This window comes from Pan troglodytes, chromosome 7, assembly GCF_028858775.2.
Source record: "Pan troglodytes isolate AG18354 chromosome 7, NHGRI_mPanTro3-v2.0_pri, whole genome shotgun sequence".
In the NCBI taxonomy this organism is placed as follows: Eukaryota; Metazoa; Chordata; class Mammalia; order Primates; family Hominidae; genus Pan; species Pan troglodytes.
The window spans coordinates 67458322-67476219 of NC_072405.2; the positions used below are offsets into that span (position 1 = coordinate 67458322).

At 36.5% G+C, this 17898-nt stretch overlaps 1 protein-coding gene across 2 annotated transcripts in view; it reads right to left on the reverse strand.

The window, feature by feature from the left end:
• TOX (thymocyte selection associated high mobility group box) overlaps positions 1 to 17898 on the reverse strand; it is a 305743-nt gene that overhangs the window by 39855 nt on the left and 247990 nt on the right. For both annotated transcript variants that reach the window (XM_519777.9, XM_009455429.5), the window contains one exon: positions 5003 to 5284. In XM_519777.9, the coding sequence (XP_519777.2) occupies positions 5003 to 5284 (282 nt within the window). The remainder of the gene's footprint in view (positions 1 to 5002; positions 5285 to 17898) is intronic.

Below are 17898 nucleotides of genomic sequence, written 5' to 3' on the forward strand. Positions count from 1 at the left end.
GGTAAATAAAAACTCCTACTCTAAAGGCTTATTTAATTGCTGCTCTAGTGATTTATCCTATTTGCTTTGAGAAAAAAACCTCCTGCTTCTGTCTAGTGTGGCAGAGCACATGCATTGATGAACTAGCAAATTAGTAACAAACTCTTAAAGGCAAAAACGAAGTGAACTCAGAGACGACGCAGTGTATTAAAGACAGCTTTCATACTGAAGATATTGTTGAACTTCGTGTGAATTTGAGTTAAGAGTGCAATAGACAGAAGACAAACCCCATGCCTTACCAAAAGCGAGATGTGTAATGGGAGTGGTCCTGTTAAATCAAGACGTAAAAGATTAGACTGTCAGTGCAAGGGTGAAGTAACATTCCCTTGTATGTGACCTCCCAGAACATGCAAGAATGGCTGCTCTGGAACCTTGTTACAAATGAAGAGTGGAACAAAATCTCTTGTGTTCATTCACAAACAAAAGCCAGCATTTGCAAGATTTGTAGCCTGAACATACACTATGTGGGTGGTCTGAAAAATTCAGGCCAAGTGTGGTTCTTGATTCTAATGGTTCAAAATATGTGGCAGAAACAAATATAAATCATCCCCAGAGAAATCCACTTTTAAACAAGCTCTAAAATAATTCTTACAAAGTTTTCATAAATATTAATTCTCATTTCAAAAGTACAAAAAGCAAAATGAAACAAGCTATTAAAACCAACATATTCTGACTTCAAAATACTTCATGTATTGAAATTAGCAAAAGAGGGTATAAAACAAATATGTTTAACATGCTTAAAAGAATAAAAGAGATTAAATGGGTAAGAGCAAGCAACTAAAGAAAGAAGTCCAAACTCATCTGAGAAGGAACCAAATGAAACCAAAAATATAAAATATTTGAGATTAAAATTGCAATAGACCATTTCAGATTAGGTATAGCTGAAAAGAGAATTACGAGCTGGAAAATAAGTTAAATCAGAATGTAATACATAGGGGCAAGGAAGTAGAAAATATGAAAAAGAGTCATGGAAAGGAAAAAGTCTAATATTCATCCCCTGAGAATAACAGCATGAGAAGGGAGCAAGAATGGGATAGAGGCAATATCTGAAAAAAATAAGGAATGAAAATTTCCCCAAAATGCTGATAGACAGAAATGATTACAATCGGAATGCATGCAAAGAAACCCACACATATCACCATGAAGCTGCAGGACACCAAAGACAAGAGAAGATCTCAAAAGCAGTCAGAGAGTAAAGTCAGGTTACTTTCAAAGGAAAGACAGTCAGGCAGTAAATTCTCAAAAGCAATAGTGAAAACAAGGATTCAGTGAAATAATATAATATCTTCAAAATGCTGAAAGAAAATAACTGTCAATCTAGAATTCTATACCTGGCAAATGTGTTTTTTAAGGTAAGTATGTTCCCTGTAGACCTTCATGAAAGAACATTTTAAAGGCATAAAGAAAAAGATGTCAGGTGAAAGAAATATATATGTGAATAAATCCAAAGGAAAAATAACTTCATAAAATAATTAAAATAGTGTTTCATGAGGTTTATTCAGTTACAGAATTCAATTAAACTATAATTAGAATGAACAACAATAACAGCTCCCAATATAAATTGAACGGAAGGTGTATGTAGTTAAAGTAATCTAAGAAAAAAGGTAAAGATATTGGTAAATTTTAGACTTCTATATAGTTGTATTCCAGGGACAGCTACTGAAAGAAGAGAAAGAATATAAAATCTCTAATCTCAAAATGGGAAATTATGTAATGAGAAAAATAAGAGCAATCTTAAAGAAGATGAGGAAAAAAAGAAACATAAAATATTTGTGGCATAAACAGAAAGTAACATACTTAGAAAAACAAGCCTATTTTCATATTTATAGTAAGGTAAATGCAGTAAAGATTTCATTTTAAAGTAAAAGCTCATTTAACTACATGAAATTTATAAGAGACACTCAGATAAAACATGAATATTTTCAACAGAAAAGCAGAAAGTAAAAGGATAGAAAAATATATAATGTGATTCTTACCCACAATTTCCTTAAAGAGAAAACTGTGCCAAAAATGTGCTTGTAATGTCAGATACTTTATGTGTCTTAAAGTATTTCTTATATTACAAATACGGGATTACAGGCTTAGAACCACAAGCTGCCTAAGTTTGTATTTCTTTGATGCTTTACTGTGTCTCATTATGACTTAAGGCTGTCAACACAGTTTCCTAGCAATCAAAATCATGGGTAGTGTTTATAAGGTGATAATTTATTTTACTGATGTATTTACAATATTCCTGTCTGTCAAAACAGACTTATTTCATTTAATTGTTCAATTAGATGAGCTGGAATCAATATATAATTGCTTAAAGACAGCACAAAGTGTTAAGAGGAAAGCTTTAAAAGCTTTTTCTGGTGTGGAACTAAATATTCTTGTTTAGTTCACTTGTTAGAAATGATTTAAATGATCTTTTTGACTTAATGCTATTTCACATTTAACTGGAGCTGTTGCACTACAACATTCCACATAAATCCTACTCACATATAAAGGAAAAAATCCAGTTTAATCCTTAACTGTAATGAAGAATGCTTTAACATTTTCATCAGAGGATTTTTCTAGCTTAAATAAATATAATAATATAACTCAAATAAATGAGTAGGAGGATTTGAATTGGAGACAAGGTGAAAAACAGTGTATAGAATTGGAATGAAGGGTTACTTTTCTTGAGATGGAAAATACACTTAAACTTAACATGACTTTGTGTGAATGCTTGTGGAGATAAAAAAGTCATTTTAATGGGTGCAGTCTTAGAAATCAATCCCTAAACTTTCCTGCATTGATCATTCAATAATCTATCACTATAGAATATGAGTTTTACTATGCAATGCTTACACAGTCCACTAAAATGAAGAGTTATAAATTATTTCAAGATGTGGATATTGAATGATTGAATAGGATACCCACTGGCAAAGTTTCATATCAGTATGGAAACATGTAAATTCATGCTTTAGCAAAATTATAAAATATGGACCTAACAGGTTAATAGCAAATGGCAGAACCCATGAATGTTAATTCTATGAATTTCAGATTTCTACCTACTCTTCTACTCATATAAGTGGAAGACTGTGAAAAATGTTATTGTAATTAGGAATAATCCGGTATACAATTTACTGTCAGAGGATGCTACTAATTTTGCATTTAATTTCCTGAAATGTCAGGAATGAATACTGATAAAGACACAATCCAGATACAAAAATTGATCTTTACTATGAGCAGAACATTAATTTTTTTCACCTTACAATATAGTACATATCATCTGTGTTTAGCAAATTGACTTGAATTATTCATGCATAATCAACATCTAAATCACTGTCCACAAACAAATTATTAGTGTTCACATTTGGGTTCAGGTACTCATTGGCCATTAGGTGTAATCTAACAGCCAATGAGTACCTGGAGCCATTGGAATAACCTGTATTTTCTGAAGAAAATTATTGCCCTGGAAATGGTCAGCTAAAGGCAAGGCTTTCAGCAACCCAGTCAATTATTTATGAATATCAATTAGTTTCCTCCTGCCTTTTCACCTAACTCATGAGAGGCTGACTCACTGACAACAGGGAGAGACAGTAAGGATGGAGGGATTGGCTTGGGCAGTGTTAGATTCTGCAGCTGTTCTAAAACGTACTTGGGATTTGTTTCAGTCAGGTATGGTAAGACAGAAAACGTGGAAATGATGATTGTGAGGAAGAAGTTTCCATTCATAGATCCCTGGAAAGAGAAGGCACAGCACAGCCCACAGGGCCACCTAGGGAAGTACCCAGGTTGGCCAGGAGACAGAAAGAGGGAGAAGACAGAGCATGCCCAGAGCCTTTACTGGGGATTTTGTGGGCAGGAATAGGCAAGGCAGGCTGGCATGCTGAGTAAGCCTAGGACTGGATAGTTTGAATAACTTTGGCGGGCTATGGGCTGTAAGGAGTGATCCCTAGTTGTCCGACACTTAGCCTAGGGGCGATGTAGGGTAGAGGGAATACTGGCTTCATATGTGAGAGTTTTTAAAGGAGATGTTTTGGGGTGCAGCTGTGAATTGTTGGCTTGTTTATAGAAAGGGAGCTAGCAGAGTGTCGTCTGCAATCTCTAAAAATTAGCTAGCCCTGAATTTCCAGGATTAAGGCTCCAAATGCCAGAACATCAAGAATACAAACAATAGGAAAATATAGTCAATGCAGCAATCTTATCTTTGTCATCAGGCTAAATAAATCGATGAATCACTATCTGGACTGAAAAAATTTAGCGAAGTTACTAGAAAGTTAACCGTGTATATCAGGATTGCACAGCGCTGCTTTTGGTAGCATGTTTACAGTTTAATTTTCCAAAAACAAAATTCTCACAATGGTAAAAAGAAGAAAAGGTGGCTGACATAAAACCCATCTTCCTATTCAGATAACTTAAAAGAATGGCTCTGCTGGTGACAGACACACAAATAAACAACTATATTGGTAAGGAGTTAACAAAAGGTATGCAATGAATCACCCAGGAAAGGAGTCATCTAATATCCCTGGCACTTACTTTCCACATCCTCAATATGAAATGGTTGGGTCAGGTGGCCACAAAGGTTTCATCTAACATCATCACCATACATCTCCTCTCTCTCTCTGTCTCTCTCTCTCTTTCTCTCTCTCTCTCTCTCACACACACACACACACACACACACACACGACCTTCATTGTACCCCAGTATACTGCCTTCTTAAAATGGTACATTGAATATACAGGCCCAACCTTCTGTGGGCACAAACAACTTTTACACTTAACACATCTATATTTAAAGGATTTCTCAGGGGCTTTAAAGTGTAATTGGACAAGCAGGTGGTTTAATCCAGTATGTTTGTAACCTCATGCTTCATTAACAAAGCAGGTGTCTCCCTCCAATGTTTCTCACATGGATGATATAAACTTGTACCCAGCACAGGTCAAAGAAGGTGCCTAAGAATAGTCTCCCATAGGTCCTAAAAATAACTTATTCATACCTTAGAGGTATCATCGCCTTCATCTTCATGCACTGAACTGGATGGTGAAGGAGTTGCAGACTTGCTTCCAGGTGGAGATGGTGAGTTGTGGGGAACATTGCTTCCTCCCATATTCAAACCAAGTTGAGCACTTAGCTGTGACTGGTTAATGGTAGTCAGCTGGCCATGTGGCATCATTCCTGGCTGCTGCCTGATGTCTGCAGGCTGGCCCCTTGGTCTCATGGCTGCCATCTGAGGATGGGAACTGTACTGAGTTCCTTCTGGGTTTCGTATATCTGGCATCTACAATAAATAAATAAATAAATAAATAAATAAATAAATAGGAAAGGAGTAATTTTAACAAATATGTTTTGGGCAAAAAAGTAATAATTCTTTAGATTTCCAGATGTTCTGCTGAGTTACATACACATTTATTTTATCTGGGGTAAAATAATCCTAAAAGTATATATCACCATAAAGGATAGCATAAGACTACAAAAGACTGGAATTTGAGAATCCAGTTAGCATCATACTTCATTACTCAAGATGTGATTAATTATATTTACAGTCTTTCTACACTAGTGAAATATAGAAATATATTATTTACATATGTATTTGTATATTACAGCATGATCATATTTATATAACGTAAGTCTCAAGATGTTGATGCTCATTAGAGTGTCTGTCAAAATTATTCAATTATTAGTGATTACAATATTCACAACAATTCATTAAACCCTGTTTGTTTTATCTTCATCATTTAAGAAAGGCTTTGGGAGTTAATAAGTGTACTCTTGTACTCAGTTTAAAGCTTTACAGGGTATTACTAGCCCAAATGATCTCCTAACTACCAGATTCAAAACACTGATAGGCTGGTATTAACCAATTATTAATTGACTATTGAAATGACTGCACAGTCAGACTTGAAAGTAAAGCTCTAAAATTGCAAGGTCAACATATTAATCCATTATGCTATCTGAGTCACTGGTTTTTAGCCTTAATGAGACTCACTCTTGTAATTCAAGCAATGAATTTTGTCTCTGCAAGGATTAGAATTAAAAGCATTGGAGGATGAAGCTTATAAGGTATCTAGAGGTCAAAGGTATGGTATAAGAGGAGTATGGAGAATTTCACTTAACATTTCTCTGGCATTTTCAAACTTAAAATAATGGAGAATATTTCATGGTGCTTATTGGAGCAGCTCAGTTTTTTCATCCTGAGAGGGGTTGAGGAATTCAGGCGGGTAGAGGGCACACAAAACAAGAGAGAAAAACAAGAAAACTGTGAGGAAAAAAGATATATGGTTAAAGTTACACGTTGGAAGTGAAAAGGTAATAATGTTACCTTATTCTGTTTCATTAGAAAAGAAAATCCCACAAAGTATCAGATGTTTAGCAATGACCTGTCTGCAAATGTTATTGTGACGTGAAAATACTGTGAAGGCAAATTAAGTAACCTAGTCATAGGTTCTTGTTTTTGTTTTTATGATAGTAAAATCATTTTACACCATTTTCCCTGTAGTCATTTTACCAATCTAGTTAGATTCACCTAAAGCTAAAACTGAGGCTGTCCACAGCCCCCATGTGGGCCCTGTGTTCTTCTCTGGAACACATTTACTGCCTCCACCATGAGGCCTCTTATTAGTCAATTTCACTCCTTTAGCTCCTTTCCAACTTTGGTTACTTCTCAGTCTTCACGCACAGTTCAAGGTATCCTAGACCTTTGGCTGGCCTCATGATTTGTACCTGCCTTTTCTAAGTCCGAACCCACGTTTTTTCCATTATCCAAACTGTATTCCTCCAAGCCTTCAAAAGTAGTTCAGGATTCTCCTTTCTGTGATGTCCCTCATAAAGCAGCTTTTACTATTCAATGGTGCATGCAAGAGCTGCAAAGGCTCTTGGTGACACTGTCAGTCTACGGAAGAGGAAAACTGGGAGGGGGTGATGATAGTGCAAGCTTGTTGAATGTTTGTGGAATAAGTATATAAATAATTATAAATGAATAAATGAAGGAGTGAAACCCAAAGAGATCAAATGACTTGACCAAAACCAAAGATAAAACCCACCTCTCCTAATTCCAGTCTTTGATACTTCCCACTGTATTAAGCAGCTGATTCAACATTTTACATATTCCATAAAAAGGATTACAGTTAATTAAAGATACTTAAAAATGCCTTTTCAAATGTTGTCTACCCAAATCAACAATGGTTTTATCTAGCCCATTCATGTTGCCTTCAGTCACATTTACTAAAATGGTTGTTGCCTCTTCTTAGATGTACATGTAACTTCTACAATCTGATCTTCTTTATGAAATAATACTAACTTTCACTGATATCCTTTAAGTTGTGCCAAGGACAGAGGGTACCATGAAAATTAGGACTGATTTTTAAAAATACACGGAAGAGACAGTGTATACTAAATTTCTTTTCAGGCCTACTGTCAAATGTCCTCAAGTCCTGTATGTTTTTAGACCCTTAGCATGCAGAACAGCTCCCATTATGGGCACAGAGTAATGGCTACCTGTAAGTGGACACTATCCTACAGGGGGCAGTCTTCTTTCCCAACCCTGAACCAAATAAAGCACTAATGTGCATATTCCAACTTATATGTTTTATAGCCTTGTAAATGAAAAGCATTTAGTAGCGAAATCATACTTCAACTAAATGATCTTTCCAAAAGTATGTAACTAATTGCTATCTTTATTTCTCCTTCACATAAATCCCAAGTTACAAAACACGTACAGTCTGTAACATGTCTGTTTTGAGCCCATTTCTTCTTATCCTTTCAGAAATCTTGTGGTTTTAATATATCAGAGAGGATGGTTTCTAAATTAATTTTCATATGGAGTTCCAGATTTATGACTACAACTAAAAGTGTTCCAAAAGCTTGAAGCAATCTTCACTTTATCGCACTTTCTCTCCTCCCCTGTCTTGCAATCTTCCAAGATGTTTTCTCATGTTAATTTGTGTAGTGTGTAGATCTCTGGACACTAAAATCTGCATTCCCACTCTTGCAATGGAAGGAGAAGAAGGTGGGTGTGGCTATGGAAGAGTAAAGTATCAATCTGGGTAAGGATGGTGAAGTACTCAAGAGGGTACCTCTCTTTCCACAGTCTCATCATTAGTTCAATGTATCCTGTCACCAGTGGTGTTAGGTCAGGCAGACAGCTTGAATACCAAATCAAAGCACACTTTTCCTGTGTGGAGCACGGCAAGCACAAATGAGGGAGCATATCTGTGTCTTCAGTCCTCAGATGCACTTACAAACAGTGGGATCTACCCATGGCAACATTTCTGAATTAGGAGGAGTATTTCCACTTACCTTGTTTTCCTAAAAGACAGTTCAGTATTAAACACTGCCTAATGTATGATATGGGGAAAATTAAACTCGATAAAGTTTGATTACTGAAAATATGAATAATTAGTTAGATCATGCAAGTAAGCTAATGTTTTGACTATTGGTTTCCTGCTGTAAAGATATTGATTGGCTACAGCTCCGTCATGTCAAATACAAAACCTGAAGTAGCAGAATATTATTTCCTGTTAATCACCAATATTTTAAATTTATTTTGAATAATTCACTTGTCATGCTTAATTGCAATGGTTGTTCTTTCTGATTCTTCTCAACCCCTTCACTGACTTCTCTTTTTTCTACAACGTCCCACCTCTAAGTGATTCCTTAACATGTTATTCTGAGTCACATTTCTTCCACCCAGATAAAATTTGCCATGGTTTTATTAATGGGAAATGTTTTCAACTAAAATGTACAATTCTGACCCAAATTCCAAGCCTAATTCTGCAATTGCTTGTGAGACATTACTACTTGGACATCATTCTTGCTAGAAATGTGAACAAAGTTTTCTTTCTCAAATCTATTTTTTTTCTGTCTGACCATTATCTGTTGATGACACCTTCATCTTCCTTGTCACCTCTACTCAAAATGTTGCAGTCATTTTTGACTCTTTCCTTTTCTACCAAACTCTTGTGAGTTCTGTTGGGTCTACCCTGAAACATCAATTATTTCCATCTGCCCTTCCACCCGTTTCCACACCCATTCATCTATCCAGGCCTTCATTATCTTTTCACTTGCAATAGCTGCTTAACTAAAATTGGTCTCTTTACATCTACCCCAAAGAGTGGTACAAAATTAATCTTCATGAGCCATGGGCTCAAAAATTCTCCAATGACATCTGTCCCCCAAATTAAATCCAAACTGTTCAGCATGACATGAAACCTTCCAAATGAAACTCACACCTATAACCATCCTTCGTCTACTCTATTGTTCAGTCAAATCCAATTGCTCCTTTTTTACCTAAATCTCTCTTCCTTAATCATGTGTTTTTATTTACGCTGCTCTGTCATTATTCAATTACTATTTTCCGAGAATTTGCTGTCTAAAGTTGTTAAAAAGAGAGGAAAAACCCCATACTTTGCTCAGTGATTTGTGGTTTGCCCAGTACTTTTACTTATTGATCCTTGTAACTTCCCTTTGAGGGAGCCATGTAGGAATAGCTGCTTTGCACAAGCCCACAGAGAGGTTAAATGATCTCAGATCTTTCTATCAACAAAGACTGAAGTAAAAATGAAATATACTTTTTTTACATACTTGTACTTTCCCCACAATTCCATGCTGCCTTTACCATCTTCATATATCCAAACCCTAAATATACTTTAAAGTCAAGTTCAAAAGTCAGCTTATCTATAAGGCTCCAAGAACCTTCTTATTCTGAATTGCCAAAGCATTTTGTTTATACTTTCTTTATGGGACACCACTTTAAAACTTATTTCTTTAACATGTATGTACCTTCTAGATAATAATCTCCTTGATTAGTTCATGACTAATGCATTTTTCAATCCCTCTTGAGATATCGTTTAGTTAAATGGTATTCTAGATATTCAAACAATATTTGCTGTGTCAGTGTGTAACTAAGGAAATGAATTCATCAGTATAAACTGACTTTAACTAGTCTGATGATTTTTCTTTTTTCCTGGGAACTTCTTAGTCACAAGATGAAAAGACTTGATTAATGTCCGTTTCCCTTTGTGGCAGAAACCTCAAGCTACCCTCCTACACTCATTTTCCTTTTGTGCTGAAAAATGGGCCCCTCTAGCTGGCTCAAGGAGGACATTTGTAGCTTCCTTTGCAGCTATGCATGGCCCTGTGACAATGAAATGTAAGCGGAATCCTCGTGTGGTGCTTCCAAGAAGTCTCCATGAAGGGAGGGGCTCACCTTCCTTTGTTTTTTTTTTTTTCAAGTTCCTGCTGGCAAAAACGTGGAGGTGATGGAGAGAGCTAGGGAAAATGTCTTGGACCAAGACATGGCACCATAAGGACGCTGAAGGCACAAGAAAGGAGGCTGAGGGTATGATTATTCTGGAGCCTGGACAACCTACTTACAGTGGGAGTGAAAGGGAAGTAAATGTCTGTCATTGCAGAATTACTGACATTTGGGGTTTTCTGTTATAGGCAGCCCAACATAATCCTAACTGACACACCCTAACAGATTATAAACTTTAAAAAGCTGGGAGAGAATTTATTTTGTTCACCATTATAGCCCTAGTATCTAGAACAGATCTTGGCACGTAGTAGGAACTCAATACATATTTCTTGAGTTAACACTGAATAGATGTTTAGGTCTGGTACAATTAGAATTGATGATGCCAGCTTCACAGAAATAGTTGTTATAAATCCTTAATCTTTTAGGAACTTCATTTGCTAAATTCTAGGGCTCAAATGTCTCAAAGGTAATTTCTCATGTGTGTGTTCCTCATTTTGTTTATTTTCAAGCCTAATGAACTTCACATTTTCTTGGCAAAATGTCCTGCATGTCATTGGCATTTTAGTGTTGCTTGGCTCTTAATATTTATCTCACCATTTGCAAAACTCTGTCCATTTGAAAATGGGTGCTAGGTTTCACTTTTTTGGAAGTCAGATCTGTTTCCTAAAAATTTACATTGCTATTGATGACCATTGTCAATTAAAATATGAAGGGGTATTATAATGATGAAGAGAAGATTTCAATTTTTCCAATTAATGCAAAACAAAAGTCCCATTAAAATCAGTTAGGAAGCCAAAGCTGAAGTTATGTATTGTCCCTCATGACCTGCCTTGATGCTAAGGCCATGTTCCTTTCTCCCCTTGTCTGGTTACCTAGAGCTGAAGAGTGCCACGTTGAGGACAGAGCTCAAGGTGCAAACATGAGGCACAATATTAGCTACATATTTCAGCATATGTTTTCACTTTCTTTCCTTTGATTTTCTTTCTTTTTTTTTTCTTTGAGATGGACTCTTACTCTGTCACACAGGCTAGAGTGCAATTGCACGACATTGGCTCACTGCAACCTCCGCCTCCCAGGTTCGAGTGATTCTCCTGCCTCAGCCTCCTGAGTAGTTGGGATTACAGGCATGTGCCACAACACCCAGCTACTTGTATTTTTAGTAAAGACAGGGTTTCACCATGTTGGTCAGGCTGGTCTTGAACTCCTGACCTCAGGTGATCCACCCACCTCGGCCTCCCAAAGTGTTGGGATTACAGGCGTGAGCCACCGTGACTGGCTCCTTGGATTTTCTTTGAAAAGCAAAAGAAAAATAAAAACCCTGTTGCTCAACTCAGGTTATTATTTTTAAAAAATGAGTAAGATTTTGGTGTAACCAGAATGGTGAAAAAAAAAAATCCTTGGAATAACATTAGTCATGTTAGTGATGAAATAGTGTTAAAATCACATACTTGAATGGCACCAGAATGATGGAGGGCCTGCCTTTCAGTGTTTAAAACTCTGTGTGCTTCACAATCCTTCCAGAGTCTGTATTCCTCCTTCAAATATCTGCATCCTTCCTCGTCCAACACACCAGCCTTGAAAGCTATCATTATCTCTGCCTCTAGCAGACAATCTATATCAAAACAGTTGTACACATAAAACTGCACCACCGCCTCGGCTGGCTCTGCTCTGATCCAGCTGTTAGAGTGAATAGCAGTTGGTGCACAGAGCGCTGGAACATGGGTAGCCCTGAGGCCTTATTTGCTAATGTGGCTCACCAGCTGCTGCTTTCTGTGGTCTTTGCAGGCAAGGCCTGGAAGGCTGCCAGTTGCAGCAGGAGCAGGAGAACGTGAGGAATCTCTGAAGCCCGTCCATTTACCCCTGTCTGTCAGCATTTGACACTCTGAGCTGTGGAGTGCTTTCCCCAGGGCAATAAGGAGACCCTGCTGGCTTTAGCTGTGACAAGTGCTTCCTCTCGGTCCCTTTTATACACACTATCAAACACACACCGTTCATAGCACCTTAAGAAAAACTTCTGAGCCTTGCTCTTGGCTGTCCATGCAGGCCTGCATGATTAATTAGGGCGGGAAGGCAAAGCGGTTTCATTTTTCTTAGGAATAATGCACTCTAAGAGTCTATGAGAAGAATGTAAATGTTGACATTATTTAAGTCCCCAATTTGATTACATATTTTTGCCAGGGATTCAATTAATATGTAAATGTATACAACAGAATAAATGTGTGGGGAAATTTAATAATCAAAATTTATTTATTATTTTCCTAAATGCATTTCCGAGAGAGCTTAATTATTTGTTGTCCAAACACATTAAATAAATCGTTTTTACGTGACCTTCTTGTGATCTATTTATTATGTAGAAATGTGCACTTTAAATAAACTTTATTTTAAGATTTTTGCTATTAGACTTCAATTAGTTGCACTGAACACTGATAATTAACAATGAAAGAGGGAAAATTTGGAAAAATACATATGCACAGAACTTGCTATATTTTTAAAGATTGAGACAAGTGAGGTTCAAAAGAAAGGTTGGACATTTTTATAAAAATGTATTTTTATCCTCAGTATTTTAATTTAGAATAACTTGATTTCAACTCTGCATTTCCAAAAACAAAATTGTTTTTGTATTTAATATTTGGAATCTTTGCTTTTCTTTCAAAAGACAATAGCAACAAGTAGGGTTCAGCTTTCTTTACAGTACGCTACAATAGAATACCTGTAATTTAGTTAGGGTAATTAGTCATTATAAAACAATTTATCACAGGAAAGTAAGAACACTGGAGCACAATTTATTAGATATTTGCCAAATGGACAGCCATAGTACTCTCTAGAACCACCATCTTCAGAGAAGATTAAAACTGCCTCAGAAGCCAGTGCTCACACTGCCTGACTTCTACATTACCTGACCATCTTACTCCTTCACACTGAGGTCTCTCCATTGTGGCTTCTTCCACAGATGGGCCCCTTATTACTCAAGGAATGTGGTGTGTTCAGAGCAAAACATCACTGAAGAGTCTTAAAAGTGATGGCTAAAAATCACACTGGCTAAAAACCATGTCACCAGTTTTGGTGTTTGTTTGTTTGTACATTGTCTCCCAGGGATGAACCAAAGATCAGATATTGAAGAGCAGCAAGCAACAGAGAGAAGGGGGACCCTGAACCTGTTAACACCCTTAGTGCCCTTGCCTAGCCTCCTCTGCAGAACTCCACTGCAATTGCTGCCACATCCAGCAGATCCAGAAAGAAGTGTCTTAGTTGCTCTAGTGTATGCATCTGGATTTATATTTATAAACAACTGAAAAAGCAATTTTACTCCATTTTATTCGATTTTTTTCCTTTCTCTAAAGGAGAGGGGGGCCATGTGCTATTGTGGAGGCAACACTGTTCATGACACCTAGCTGCCACTGTTTCTAATGAGTTGTCTTACTTTTAACTTCTTTAACCCTCATTTTTCACCTCATAAAAAGAGGATAATTTTTCACCAACAAATATTTATTGAGTGCCTGCTATGTGCCAGGCACTGTCTTAGGTACCTGGTCCACAGTGGTGACCATGTAGTTGGAATTCGTGCCCTGATGCAGCTCACTTCCTAGTGGAAGAGACAGACAAGACAATAAATATTTTAGGACAGTGAGATGTTTTAAGGAGACAAATAGGAGAGGAGCGTACTGACCTTAAATGCTTCCTTAAAACATGACTGTGAGGATTAACTAAGATAAAGACTATGAATGCGTTTTGTCACAAATGAATTCATTTTTGTGGTTGCTGCTCACGCTGATGGTTCTCTTCGGTTATTATCCTTGAGTTGCTTTCCCTGACCAGTTCTGGTCCCTGGTGAGCCACTGACACAATTATGACCAAACATTCTGGCAGCCAAAAGCTTGTATCTATGGGGACCTTCCCTGGGATAAGCAGGGCAGCTTACAGTCACAGAGCACAGGGTTTCACTGAGAGAAAGTCAACGGCACAGATAAAGGTTGAACTTATAACCTGGGTTTTAATAGCTCCCTGATCAAGGCTAATAGGCTAACTGGTAGATACAAAGTTCAAAAACATTTTAACGTATAAAAAGGTATTCCAGTTCATAGGACAGCATTCTTTTCCATCAACTATGTACATATAATCTCTCTTTTGGATCACAACTTCGGCCAGGAGGTTATGGGGTATAGCGTTGCCTTTTAACTGCACAGTTGGAAAGATGTTTTTTACTCAGATTGAGCCACCTCGTTTCTGATTGCTTCATGCCAATGCCATTTGCTTCCTGCTGTGAATCTTAAACTATCAACGTCAATATTACCAGGTTTGACACACCGTGCTTCAGTGAGCCCTTGAAAGGGCTTTCCTGCCCAGCGAAAATAAAGGAAATGTGCAAATGGGCAACAGGCAAAGTTTACTTTTACTTGACAAAGTGCATCTCTCATAACTGCAGATAATGGCAGGACATGAGAGGCTCATGGACTAAAGGGTCTGTCCTGTCTAAAAGAGCTCTGGGGATCATGTGGTCCACCCTCTGGTTCCCAAAACATCTGAATTAGCAGTTCCTACAAATTACATCTCTGGTAAGGGGAGTTTATGAATGTGCTCTGGGTCTACCTATGATTAGAATCAACGAAGCCTTTTATTTGTATTTGTATAGATCATGACTTTTGCATCTGTGCTACAAAGTGTAGGCAGTGTTTTGTTCACAAGGGGCTATGATTTTATATTAAAAGTGTATCAAACATGCTACTGTTTGCTCACATCTCCTTTGTTTTGATGTGCCCAGAGAAGGGACTGAATAATGTGCTTTATTTCTAGAATACTTTCAAAGGATTGTGTGCATTGAAATAAAAAGAATGGATTGGAAGTGTAGGTTAAGTAATAAGAAAATTGGTACGTACTGGGAGACATGCCGTCTGGGAGTAGCGGATCACTTACTAGAACTACCTCTGTGTATTCATAGCAGCATGAGCTAGCAAGAATGCTTCTTCACACCATATTTAAACTTGGGAATTTAAGTTGCTTTCTCATATTTTTCCACGGAATGTTAATGGGATGCTTGCAAAAATAGAGATGTCAAGTGGGATATTGACTTCCTAACATCAGTTCAGAACATTGATATTTGAGTTCATTTAGAGGCACTTAAATCATTAGATACACGTGACATTCAGCTTAAAAATACATCTTAAGAAGCAAAATTAAAACCTTATATTCTGCTTGAGCCAGACAGCTTCCCTGTGCAGAATATTTGTATGCCCCAACTTATTGGAGACTTGAAGAAAAGTACAATTTTTACATTAGTATTTTATTATGAAAATCATCCAATAATCCTTTCAAATAATACATTATAAAACATTAAAATAGCATGAAACGAAGACAGGAAAAGGCTGGAAATCCTCTCCTTTTGAGCATGGTATTAATAACTTGGAAAAATCATTCTAGGAAAATTACAATGTCTTTCAGCTATTTTAAAGTGTCTGACTCTGTAAGTGACCTTAAGCTCCTTTAAAACAATTACAAGATTCAAATATTTGTCTGCCAAAATTTTATAGCATGTTAGATAATGGGATAGATGTAATTATATATAGTCTCAATATTTCTAGGTATACCTAATTTAGTTAATATTAACATCCCTCACTCATTTATGCTTTTATAAACTTTGAGTCACATAAGGTCAAGGTCTCAAAACTAATCATAAAAACTAGTGACTGCTATTCATACTAATATAATGACCCTTTCTTTAAAACAACAGCCAATAAATTTCATTATAAAAAGTTATTAAAAGGGTTAAAAACCTATTAAATGTCAAAGAATTTGCCTGACTCAAACTTCTAATAAAGAAAGAGAATAGGCTTTCTTTCTGAATTATTTAAATCTTTACTGACTGTGCACTGAACCATGAAATTAGAAAAGTGTTATTAGAAGTATTCTCTGGTTTTTATAAAAGTTGGAGCCCAGAATGTATCAAGCCATAGTCTTTAACTAGACTAGCTAAAGCAGTAGGTCTTTAATCCTAAATACATGGCTTCTACTGATATAAAGATCATAATTAAAACTCTATCCTGTAACTTGGTGATAATAAAGTTATTATTACAGAGGCACACATGTTCATTTAGAATATATGAACTACATGTTCTAATTTTAATTTGAACAAATATCTTCCATTTTGGGGGGATAGTTCCATGTCCACTAACATAGACCCTCTCAACTAATAATTAGGTTTTAATAGTGACTGACTTTAAAGCACTAATGTTAACAATTTGAATTATCTATCATTTACTGGTTTAACACCTACCAAATATACATTGAAATTAGGTCATTATGGTGTAAAGTGTTAAAAAAATCATAATCCTGCATGATTATAGCCCTGTGTGACAAGTGGCATAAATAAATTTAGGTATTATTGAAAAATAGGAAATATATCTTTCACATTTTCAATCTCTATTTCTCCAAGTGACTATACTCAGCACAACTGATTTGAACTGGTCTCTCTCTCACAAGCAGGTAACTGTCCTCATATCAGTTTCCTCAAATGCCCATTCTTAGCCTTTGGTAATTGTGGTTTTAAGTTCTCTTATTAAAAATATCTAATACTGACAGGTCCCACCTAATATACTAAGCACGGTACTAAGAAGTTTCCATGAATTGCCCTATTTAGGACTCACAGCAACCAGGTGAAACTGTTACAGTCACCACTGCCATGGTACTCACGAGGGACCCAAAGGAACAGAGAGGGCATTCTCCAGTTATTCAGTAAGTGGGTCAGCTGCAATTTGTCACAGGGCGCCTGATCTCAAAGCCTATATCATAACCATGGAACTGTACTATTGACCCAGTGTATGATCTGATGATGTTTTTAGCTGTTCTTTAAACAAAAGATAGTTGGAAGGACTTATAGGGGAGGATGCAGCTAGAACCCAGAATGACTGAATTTAATGCACTAATTCCTTTTGCAGGAAATTCAATTAATTTTTTTTTTAACTGAACACTTACTCTGTGCCTCGCACTGTGAGAGGTCCTAGGGGAAACAAAGACAGATGAGACTGTCCCTGTACTCAAATAACTCACAGCCTGGAAGACATACTATAATACAAGTCAAAGGGGATTAATTGCTATAACCAAAAATGCACTGCTATAGAATTGCAGAGAATAATGCTGCAACAAGGAGTCTGTCTGCATTGCATTAAAATTGCAGTGAGCATCACTTAGAATTAAGAATTTTTTTTTAACATCAGAAGGTACATGAAGAATGGAAATGAGTAGAATTTAACTCCGGAGGCAATATCATTGACAGCAGACACACCATCTAATTGTTTGACAGTCAGTATATCTGCTATATTTTCATAAAAGTAATGATATGGCTAAGATAGTGTGAAAGAAAATTGAACAAAAATAAAGCAATCATGTGGCCTTTCATCTTATCATAAGGATGAGTTTAAAACCTCAAAAATTCAACATACAATCAAATTATACTTTAAAAAATGTGGCTAAAAGCTATCTGACAGTTTGATTTTTGTTTGGGAATTAGCAATGTGATTCTTAAGTGTATTGTCCTGTAAGTCTTAGGATGAGTAGACTTAGTCTGTAGTTTCAAGACTATACGTCAGAATATATTCTGAAGTATAAAGTTGTTTTAACTGAAAGAAATCAAAAAACAAAAATAAAAA